General features: G+C 33.6%; 1 protein-coding gene across 4 annotated transcripts in view; it reads right to left on the bottom strand.

The window, feature by feature from the left end:
* Positions 1-12571, bottom strand: part of LOC108770740 (uncharacterized) — a 310951-nt gene that overhangs the window by 74805 nt on the left and 223575 nt on the right. For all 4 annotated transcript variants that reach the window (XM_018522448.1, XM_018522447.1, XM_018522446.1 and 1 more), the window contains one exon: positions 6509-6674. In XM_018522448.1, the coding sequence (XP_018377950.1) occupies positions 6509-6674 (166 nt within the window). The remainder of the gene's footprint in view (positions 1-6508; positions 6675-12571) is intronic.

Here is a 12571-nt window from a genome sequence, read left to right as displayed (position 1 = left end):
TGGAACGGCTTATTTAGACGTTAGTGGATTCTTGGTCATAACTCATGGAATAATAAACCCGTAACGTCATAAAATAACGTATGTGATACGAGATATAAATAATCGTAGTATAACTGCGTGACTTAACGAACAACTGCGCGACGTTGCTGCACTACGAGTAGAAAATCCTTGCGATTTAGTTTCGCTAAGTCGCCAATCTTTTGTCATGATACATATTCGCTGAAACCGTCACACAACGGCGACAGAATTAATCAAAAGTATCTGATTAAATATGTCTACCGTTCTCTCCAAAAGATCTCTCTGCGAAATTAATACTGTATGCTGCGAATTAGAGAGTTTCGCGATATGCACGAGTAAATATACGAGCGAAAAACAGGCGGTTTGTAATTAACGTTAGTCGATATCGCGATATCTTCTTTTCATTTTTATTTTAACGTGGCACATTTCGCCAGAGGAATTACGCGCGATGAAAGAATTGCGAAAAATGAAACTCAGTTACGAATAATTATAGAACAGCGTATATTTTTGGTTGCAAACACGCCGGGCGGATCTTCCGTTGTCTCTCTCGGCTGCTCGCGAATAAGCCTCTCTCGTGACGGCGCCCATGTAATTTTGCGTGCACGTAAAATCCAGGGAAAATACCTGGGAAAGCGGCCCGGTAATTAAACTACTGTACCGTGTTTGCACAAAACGCGCGCCACAAAGAATATACGACGGCTATAATGGTATCGTATAAGCTGCGTGACGCGCGACTCTTTTCATCAGTCGATATATTTCCTCCGCAATAGCGGCTGAGCTGTAGGATATCTAAAAAAATACGATGTAATAACGAGAAATTATTCGGCTTTATCACGCTAAAAAACTTGTTTCATGAATAATCTTTTTTTCCCCAGTTACATTTTATTACACCTCAACATACCAATTTCTATAAAGTTGATTGTTATATTTCATAAATTTATTTTTTTTTATTCATTTTTTATGATTATAAATATTTTTATTCATTTATAAATAAATGATATAATAAAAAGATAGGTATTATAAAGAAAATATTGAAGTTATCGTTGAAAATTTGATAACATCGTTCTCTAAACAGGATCAAAATATTTTTCGGAATAAATGGTTGGAATACTTAACTTTCTAAAGGTGTTGTCTTGTTGTTAAAACTTTATTTTGCTCTAAAATATTTTGTAAATGAAAAGAATCTATCGATATCTATCGAAAAGAATCTATCTATCTATTACATATATCAATATTTAACCTTTTTGCCAGTTAGAAGAATATATTTCAATGTTCAATGCAATTTCGGAATTTAAGAATAACTAATCTGTGCAAATCTCGAATTTATTCAGAATTTATTTCGAAATTAATTTTAAAGTAAACATTGTAAATACGCAACCTTTGTCTCTAAAGGGTTAAGAATTTAAACAAATCTCGAATCAAATTGTCTTTGATTTAACGGTTCACCATTCATTTTAGAAACACGATCGATATTCTTGAATAAGTTGCAAGTAGAACGAAGCAGTCAAATACACCGACGAGAAAATGTAATCTGAATGCAACGCAGCTTTTTTTTGCAGTTGTCAATTCTACGTCGGCCTGTAAGATTGTAATGTATCTCACGAACTGCTTTATCCAATAGAGATGAAGCGATGTACCGGATTCGTGATTGGCAGTAAGTGGTCCGTGAACTCTGCGCAGGTTTGTTTTCCAAAATAGGTACACCGCAGCTTGTTGAAAAAAAAAAAAAAAAATACGGTTTATTATTACCGCAAAAGCAAATGCAGCAGCCACAAAAAGCGATATATTTTCCGGAATTCAACAAAGTTTTCTCCTGCATGATTACACGAACATGCGGATCGCTATTAAAATGTTTTGAAGAGGACAAAACAAACTCCCTATGGCGTTGTTCCGAAGCATATTTTTTTTTCTTATTCGCACATCGATTTTTTCACGCATGGATTTTGTGAATAATTTGCAAAATCTATATATTATATAATATTATCCTGAAAAAATTTATATAATATTAAATATATTATGTTAAATATATTTAATATTAAATATTAGATAAAAAACACGTACATTGTTCACAAAAATTAATTTTTTTTTTGCAAATTTTTTTCCTTCGAATATTCCGCTCATAAAAGCATCCGGGCGTTGAGAATGAAATTGGCATCCAAGAAAAAAAATCTAGGTGCTTCTGCACGATTATCCGCGACCATTTATTTCAATATTACTGTCCGCTGTAGTATTCGCAAATAAAGCGCGCGAGAATGCCAGTGGAAGAGGTCTGAAATACGACCGTCTTTAGAGAACGGAAACATTCGAAAACGTACTCGCGACTGCGGGACTCTGTGTGAAATAGCTTTCTAGCGGCCACCAGCGTAAAAGCCAGCCAGCCCAGCTTTGGAGAACAACTGCAGCTGCCGCGAAAAAGCAAATGCAGCTGCAGTGCGCAGCTCTCTCTACTATCATCATGTCGTAGCTATTTCTTCCCTCTCTTCCTCTTCCTTTATCGTCTTTTCACATCTTTCCCTAAAGCAAAAATTTCCCTACCCGACTGAAAAAATTTACGCCGGAAATCGCTTATTAATATTGCAAGTAAACAAGTGCCTAATCGCAAATAAAGCATTTAATTGTATTAGTTAACGCAAAAAAATATTTTGCTGCTCCAGCTAGAATTATAGTTGTTCTTTGCGAGGAGGTAATCCTCAGTTGAAATATTGTTCCAAAGATTACATGATATCATATGATTTCATCTGATTACAAATAATTTTTTTCACTATGAAGTCATTTGGTAAAATATACGAATTTATTTAATAAGATACAATGATTTATCGTGATTGTATATGTAATTATCGGATTATACACAGAGATTTCATATAAATTTTATAATGATTTCGAGGACTTTGTCTCACGATTACATTAAGTGGTTACTCCCTCGGTTTTTTGTATCTGACAGAAAATTATGTATCATATACGCATAGAATTTATAGCACAAATCTAAATTCTATTTCTGTTATCTATATGATTAGATGCAATACATATCCAATATCGCAGTACTTGCTAGAGATTTATCTATTTTTAGCTATTTTTCGTATTTAGATAATTTTCGCTATAACTGCAAGATCACATGCAAGATCATTTTTGTATGCTGAAAATAATGCCACAAGTAAAATTTTAGCACAGTATTCAATTTGTGAATAATAGCACAAATTTTAGTCAGATTTTCAAAATAATGGAGGTTTATGTGTCAAAAATTGTTTTTTTTTTGCGATATTTGTTTTTTTGTAAAAATGGTTAATGGTATCATAAATTTCTTATTATCATAAATTTCTTATTATTATCTTAAAATCTTCATACTATGACTATAAAAAGATACTGAAATAAAAAGAATGTATTTTATAAGAAATGAACTATACATTCACGACTTTTAATCAGCATTGTAAGATAATGTTAATTTTTTTATAAAAATATTGCAAAAAAACCATTTCTACCATATTAAATCTCAATTATTTTGGAAATCTAATATATTAATAAAATTTGGTTTGTTTTCAGCATCCAAAAATCTATAAGAAATACTTTGTCTGGTTTAAAGTAATTTTTTACTATAAATTGATATTATCTATTAATCTAATTTCGCGATAAACTTCTGTAATAAATCATGAATTAATAAGACACAATACTCTTTACGCACTATTTAACTCAAGAATCGATTTAACCTGAGAAAAAAATGTAAATTATGAAGCTATTTGATATGTATATAATTTTACATAATTTTTTTCTTTATAATAACTATTCTTTATTGACCTTTAAATATGCAATTCCATTGAAAATCCATAATAAAAAAATGTTATATTAATTAAAAGCTTTATTTTAAAAAAATACTATCATTATAAATTTTATACATGCTTATTCGGTTCAATATTTTTTATTTATTTTTTTCACAAAATTGTGATTAAATTCGTATCCATAATGTTTGAGATAAGTACTAATAAATCGAAGAACAATCAATAATATATAATATTATTAATAATAGTTTTTATAATTTTATAATAATTGAGATGTAAAAATACCCCATCGTTAAAAAAATCAGATGACTTGCTTTTGGATTAAGAATATATAAATATAAACTATCACAGTTTAACAAAAGTTTGTTATCTTTGACGAATGGCTGACGAAGCGCAAATCCAAAGGAATTACAACGTGACACGTTTAACAGAATCCCGATTGACATCGTAGGGTAAGTAATTCGAGACATACAATGGCAGTATTCTCCGTACGTGAGTGTATTCTTATTGCTCAGAGGGATGATTCAGGCGGGGATAAACGCGGTGGAAGAACGCGGGAGACGGTTGTTGACATAGTCGACGAAACGAGACGCGAGATGCATTATCAAGCACCGAGATACGCGCTCGTGCCCTTTCCGTATACGCAGTTTCGTTCGAGCACGCACAAATGGGCTCTTACCCTTGGCAAAGTGCAAAGCGAATGCATATTGACTCGCGACGTTTCTGCAGACCGGATTTAGCATGAGGTGCTCACGTGTACGCTACAGAATCGAGCACCGCACCGGAAACGGATTTCTCTTATTTGTCGCTGTGTCGTTAAGATGCATATATGCGTTAATTGTCGCTACAAGTTCCCTTGGGCGTTTAAGCGAATCTCAGGGAACGATAATCAACTGTTAAGTGCAGATAGTCAATAAGTCTCCTATAATTTTGTTTGTATGTAATTGTTGTATTTGGATTTCAGAGCTAGCTGAGAGATATTTGATCGCTAAGGAACAAAATTGTTAAATAATAGTAATATGATAATGTAGACATTGTAATACATATTTAATTTCTAATTAAGTTCTCTTTGACTCTTGGATGGGTATTTTTAAAAAGAATTTTTTTTAAATTCGCGTTTTACTTTTTGATATTTTTTTTCCAAAAGCTATGAATAAATCACGCAAATAATTTTTAGAGAAACTTTAAAATTCTTTTTTGGCAGTATTTAACTTAAAATAATTGAAATTTTTTGTTTGAAATTATTTAAGTTTTTAGGAAATGTATTAGGAAGTCATAGGAAGAATTAAGGAAGTGTGGCCTTCTTAATGCAAAATTATTGAATCAAGATTAATTGATTTTTGTTTGAGAAATGAAAAATGGAAGTATGTGATTTGCTCGAAAACAGCTATAAGGATTCTTCAGTAAAGTGGAAAATGATTTATATGCATGCAAGGTTAACGTGGCGTAAAGAGAGTTCCGCGCTTGTTATGCAAGCTAAGTTACGTTAAGAGCGGGTTTTATTAAAAATACCCAAGCTAAAGATAGCAAAGGGGTTGGAAATTTTTCTTTTTTCCCTTTCCTTTCTCCGGTTGCTCTTTCATTTCTGCCCGGAAACGCGCTAATCCGAACCGGTGATGATGGTAAATGAAAGAAGAAACACTCGACGAGACTTTGAAATCAACATAAAGATATACAATCGACATAGTGCAAAGAGTACAGAAGACAGAATAACTCGTTTCATTTATAACGATATCGATTATTTATATTATTATTGTTAACAATATAAATATTATATATCATTTTTATGCTGCATACATTAATTCGAAAATAAACTTCTTCAATTCTGCGATAGTCAAATAGAATTTTAACAATAATAGATTAAACGTTAAAAATCAGAGTAAAATTAATTGATACTTTAAATTTTAATACAGCTTATTTTTTAATAAAAATAAAAGTGAGTGAAATAAAAACAGAAATGAATTAATAGAAATGAAGATATTTCCAATTAAATTACTACCTACAAAGCAATTACTAGCTTCTAAGCTGAGATCGTTTCGATTAGAATTGGTCAACCCGTACATTTCACTCCTTCTTTTCATATGCCCCTGCTTTTCATCCATTTATCCGAAAATTGTATCATGTGTCCACTTTTTCTTCGCCCGCTCTGACATCGTTTCTATTACAAAGCGTCTCAGTGCCGGCGGGGAAGTGAGCCGCCAAAGAACCACGCGATATAGCTCTTCACTCGGCTTGTCTGGGGTTTTTAATTTGTCGTGCAACAGCCTAGTGTACAGCACCGACTCGTGAAACTCGAGTTTTTCGCAGAACGTAGTGTCGTGAAAAAAGCGGACATGCGCTGCAGATACGCGAAAGAAATTTCAAAATGAGGACTATACCGCGCGTGTGTCGCATACGAAAGAAAATCATCGCTTCTCTCGAGTGCCTGTTTAAAGGATATTCTCAGTCTATTTTCCTCGTTCACGGCATGCATTTCCTCATGTACGTAATTAAACATCACGTATATACGGCATTTTTATATAGTGTTCTTGTATAATGAGCTGCAATTAAGTGCAACGTCGGTAAAATTAAATAAATAATAAAATGCATGTTCTATATGCATTACCGAAAGGGTATATTTCTGGATGCTTGTTGGAGATAGGAAACTTATATAACTAGCCGTAGGGGCGTTTCCTTGTGTGGTTTGGAAGTCTGATATTGTCGGATAGTCGAGCACTTACTTGTACGGAAGAAGCACCGCCGTGAAGTTGATGGCAATGGAGATCCGCGGGCCAGAAGTGATCAGGTACCGGCAGCGGATGTTTGGTGGATACAGTCCAGGATATCCGGGACTGGCTAAAACGCATCCGTCGTGGCAGTCCGTATCCTCGTATACCGAGTCGCATTCTGCAAACAAGAAGAAAGGTACATCAGTAACTTGAAACTCTTGTTTGCTTTCTCTCTCTACCAATTCTACGCACAATATATGTACGTACACATGTATCCTTACCTCTTCAATAATTCAAGAAAATACATGAAAGAGATTTCATCATGTTTTCCTCCAATTATCGAAAACATCATTGAATAAAAACATCACAAAATTAATGTATTTCATAAAATCAATTTTTAATATTGGTTAGAGGCATTTAAAAAAATGAATTCTCTTATATATTAAAATACAGAGTGCATATAAATATTTTGCTTATAAATATTTCTGCTGATAAAATTTTTTCTGCAAGCTCATTAAGGTGCAGGTAATCGTTAAACGTTATCAATTAAAGCGACGGTCCACCTCAATTTCCGGCTGTCCGACGGACGAACTTCGTCGAACGATTTGTCAAAAGAGCGAAAATAATTGATACGTCTGGCGGCTTCGTAAAAAATTCGAAAGGTGGAAAATGGGTGGACGCGTCAACGACAACACGCGCAGGCCAATTAGAACGAGCTAACGAGATATCTCGTATCCGGCTCGCATGATTTTCAATTAATATTTTTGCGACTCGACTCGAAATATTGCCAACTATACTGAAATATTGCCCATATGTTATAGATTATTATTCACTATATGACAATACCAAATGTAATATCGATTTAGTTACAGCCCACGAGTTTGCAGTATGTAAATAACTTGCATTTCCATTTCGGTGATAATTACTACATATATGCGACATAATGTAAACTAAATTAATGTTTAACAAAATACAGCAACGGTAAGTAAAAGAAGAATTGATAATTTGAAATGTAAATTTAATAATGCGAATCCTTAAAAGAGTATCAAACACATGAGTTTAATCGAATTTGCTTTTAGAGGTATTTTTAGTAAATCAAATATATCTCATATAAACATTATAATAATAAATTAAACGCAACCTCGACATTTAATATTGACGATTTATACAATTCGTCATAAGTTGTGATACCCATCATTAGTTAATATTCACATTACGCGAAAATATTGAAGTTCAAAGCTTTTCGAATAGGCAAATCAATGCGTCCATGCCGATTGTTGTAATATTCAAACGGTGATTGACAAACCGTTACGCGTCCAATTATTCCACTTTCATAACGTATGCAAACACGTGATTTCCATAAACGCGTAATAGACTCGTATTCATTACTGTCAGCTGCACGTGAATACGAAAAAGACATTAATATCACTTTAATATCACAGCGACACATGAGGTTAGTTTAATGGTACAATTTTTTTATATTTCCACTGTTAAACAAAAGGCCACAAAGGGTTTTGACGTGTTGTTGCGTACAACGATTTCTATTTGCATCTCTGCGCCATCTGCATGTTAAAGTATAGTTTCGCCGTCATTTCTCTTTCAACAAAAAAAAAAAAAGAGAAGAAACGACGAGCAGCTTGATTTTCTACCGACCTCTTCTTTGCTTAGCTTTATAGTTCCGACGTATGCAATTGTCATAATGGGCGGATCCATTAGACGTGGTACGCGTCCACCTTCGGGGGCACATGGTTTTTTTCAATTTATATAATGCCCTTTGCATCTCCATCGCTTCGATCCTCCTGTGCAAACCATTTCTACCGTAAAACGGTCCCGCCTTTTTTCGCTTTTTTACCTTAAAACATGGAATTTTCTTCGTCCTTCATTCCTTCGTGTCCTCGAGGAGTTCCTCGTCTGAAATGTGCCTTTTTTTTCGCACCATCGCGATGGAACCGCTTACGATCGATTAAACAGGCCGTTGACGAAAAAGCGCAACGACGCTGCACAAGTCGCTAATTATTTGATAACAAGCGCGAGGAAGTTAGTACTAATTTCTTAGATACGGTGTGATCAATCGGATGATAATTGAACGATATAGTTAATGGGCATCAATTGTTTGGCTTTTAAAAAACTCTCGAGCTCGTTAATTGTACGTGTAATTGAAAGAGTATCGAGTTTTATTAACCAAGCGTTAGTTTGCTCGGAAAGTTGCCTCGTTAGCGCGGACACGGCTCAAACAGATATACCGGTAACCGCGCTAATGACATCAAAGGAAAAGTTTCACGACATTCACTCTACTGCATGATATAAATATAACTACGATAACCTGTAGGTATTATTCGTTGACCTCATCTTTCTTGTATAACAGCGAATATTAACAAAAGAAGATGTTTCACACAATTTAACAGGCAGAAAAAGTAAAGTTTAATGTAAAGTTAAAAAATAGCACTTGAAAAATAGCACTATTCATCCAATAAACGCTAATTAATAGTAACATAACTGTTAATTTCGCACTCAATAATATAATTGTAATGTATTACATACGACACGTCACGTTATATTGTTAGTTATAATTTCCCATTTAATAATCTAACTGTTACATACCACATGTGGTTATTTTACAATTATATTCTTGAGTGGAAAATTGTAACTAATAGCGAATTCGACTGAGCACACTCAGTGTGCACTGGTGCACATTAAAGCCGTCGTACACAAATTGACATAAAAATGTGTGTTTAATATAAAAACAGATTAAACCATGAAATTCTTGATACATTTTATTATGCTGTTAAGACTCCTGAATTAGTCGCTACGGTCACATTGAATCGTGATGTTATAAGCGAGAAATGACACGTTGAAGTTTCTTGCTATTTATAAATAAAGAGAGAGAATTTCGGTAAAACGAAATAATTAAATCGCTTTAAAACATTTGTAAAAATAGAAGAAAGCTATCCTTATCTTCCTTAACAATCAGTAAATAATCGTAAAGACACATAAAGTGAAAAAAGGTATTACATGAGCATTAAGTAAACACTGGTAAATGAACTTCACCTGTCTTTTATGACTATTTACTGACTGTCAGGAAGGAAAGGAAGAAGCTTTTTCCGTTTTTTTTTTACAAGTGTAAAGCAAAAGTGTTTTATAGCGATCTCATTAAATTTGTTCTTTTCTGCACTCACTGAACTGGTGCACATGGTGCAATAATTTGAAGCGAAACAAACGTGTATTTGTTACGTTTTAACTTATTGCACCGTGTGCACCAGTTTAGAGAATGCAGGAATAAAGAACAAACCTATTATTTTCTTTCACCAAAATATTCTCTCTCTCTCTCTCTCTCTATTTATACAAATGGCTTAAAAAACTTCAATGTCATTTCCCGGTTATGACGTCACGATCCGATATGGCCACAACGATTAGCTTTAAGTAAAGTTTGTAATATTAAGTAAAGTTTGTAATATAAATTTTATAATTCAAAATATTTGCATTTTACTTTTACACAGATTAAATGAGTGTACAACGGCTTTAATATACACGTTGCGCAATAGTGTATCCAACCGAATTCGCTATAACAATATCCGTAGAATACAGAGTCTGGATATTTAAACCAAAGCCCCTCAAAATAGCGCATAAATGTATGTATGCTGTGTAAATGTATGTCCGTTACATTTTGATTGGTACCACCATTTAGAAGGGCGTAAGAATTTAGAATATGTATCAATCAAAAGATGTCTACGAATTGTCCAGACTCTGTAGATTACAGACACTATAGTTGCTTTCCATTTGCACACAAGTGAAACTGAGTCTGAAGTGAGCTGAGTATTTCATACTCAGATTAATGTCATTATTTGCTTAGTTTGGTAAAAAGTTATCACAGACAACACAGGTTCGAACCTGACTTTTAAAGTGAGTTTACGAGACTCACTAAAGCACACGGTCTCGATCTTGTGCAGATTATAGGCAAAAACTCAATTAAAATCTCACTTGTCAGAACGTAAAAGGAACGCGCGTTCAACTGAGTTGTGACGTTACAAGTGAGAAGTATCTGAGAATCGGTATAAATGAAAAGCAACTAATAATAACTAATAATTATGTTGGTGCTTACTGATAGTGCGTTATTTTGTAACAAAAATCGCTAAAAAATATAAGAAAAATACATAACTATATACTTTTGCACGATTACGCACGATCAATGTCAATGTCGTCAGCTGATTTTTCGTAAAGCAGGTGCAATTGTCGTGCATCTGCTGAGAAAATCACTTCCAGCTTATGCCTTTAAGTGCGCAAAGGTGAAATGCTTTTAATACGGTAACGTAAAAAAAGGAGGAGAGAGAAAGTGAAGACTCTATGTAAATGCTCGTAGAAAACGCGCGAGGACTTTCCTTCGCGATGCGTCGGTAACGAACCCAAGGCGAAAATGCTGCGAGGAAAAGAAAAGGAAGCAGCAGAGGATGTTCCCTTCTCCTGCACAGTACCTGCGCGAGTTTCCGCGAGTCGACGAAATTTTTCCACGGGGGACTTTCCTCTTTTCTCCCTTTGCTCTATTCATTCGCTAGAGAAACTTGCGACACGATGAAACGGTGGACTTTCGCCTCGCAACCTGAAATATCGCGCTTTGCGTTTCAGGCGGAAAAGCTACGAAAATTGCGTAGGCGTTAAAGAAGAAAAGAAATAAAAAAAAGAGGAAACGACCGAGCGAACTTGCAATAAGAGCAATTAATTTTTTAATGCCGGTTTTCGGACAAACGTGAGATTTTCCTTTTCTTCACACCGAATATAGATTTTAACTTTTTATAATTATCGATTTTATAATATTCTGACTAAAGTTTAATTACGTGAAAGTTAATATATTCATTTTGATGAATTTTTACCTAATTAATTAACTGCAGCTATATATCATAATTCAGGGCGAGCAATTTTTACCGCGCGGCAGTTGACCGTTTGATGATACGTTTTGGTTTTTAAATGTACAGTGACGTAGAAGATCATGAGGGAGCATGCTGTGAAATAGCGCGTGAATATACCACGTTATTTCGATGCAAATGTTTGCCGACATATTTTACTTGCCCGAATGGATGTTTACGAATTGGAAAATTAAAAGGTGCTTGTCTATGTGTATATGTATATATTATTGAAATAATACGTACAAAAAGCACATATTGCTAACCCAATTACGAGTTCATGAAAAACATATTTGCGAAATGTAAAAAACGTTATAGCAAACTTATCAAAATATATTCCAACTAAATAGTTATTTATTTTAAAGTACATTTCTCTTTATTTCTCATTCTCTCCATTTTTTCCGTCTGCATTAATTTTTTTCATAAAAGGGAAAAACTTTTTGGCATTGTTAATAATTATAAACTTTAATAATAGTTCTCTCTTAATAAAAATCAGACAGAATCTGCTGGAATTGCAGTAACAAAGGTACGTAAAGAAATGTGCCGAGATTTGCGCCGGAATTTCAGTGAAATAATCTATCTTAACTGCGCTGGCTAAGAGCACTTCTCCCGTAAGTGCAGTTCACGTGACCGTACAATTGTACAAAGAGAAAAAGGAGAAGTAGAGTACAGGCTTGTAAATTAGCCGGATTTCTTATTGATCGCTTCAACAATTAGATAATATGAACATTAACTTTCAATCTATTCCATTTCTTTATCGGATTTATTCTTTATTTTACACGCCTATATCAATCTTTTTATATTTTACTTTAATAAAATCACTGGTCGACAGTGATTTTATTAAATGTATAATTTTGGTTGACCCTTATATATATTTTTATGCTGATTTTGAAAATGAGTTAAAATTTATTCTGCGGACTCCAATTTTTGTAATCGACATCTCTTTTTAAAAACATTTTGCTAACAACAGCTCGTTATATAAAAGTTTTTCTTTTAATTAAAATAGTTTATTTTTATTTGTAAGTTTTTATAATAAGTAGAAAATAATGTTAAATACAGTTAGCTACTATGAATCAGTTCATTTATGTCTAAATATAATAGATAAGTACAGGAATTCTTTAATGCATATTACTCAAACAACGTGTTTTGCTTATTTTGGCAAACAGCTTTGAAATTAGCA

This window comes from Trachymyrmex cornetzi, unplaced genomic scaffold, assembly GCF_001594075.2.
Source record: "Trachymyrmex cornetzi isolate Tcor2-1 unplaced genomic scaffold, Tcor1.1 scaffold131, whole genome shotgun sequence".
NCBI lineage: Eukaryota > Metazoa > Arthropoda > Insecta > Hymenoptera > Formicidae > Trachymyrmex > Trachymyrmex cornetzi.
This window is presented reverse-complemented; position numbering and strand designations above follow the sequence as displayed.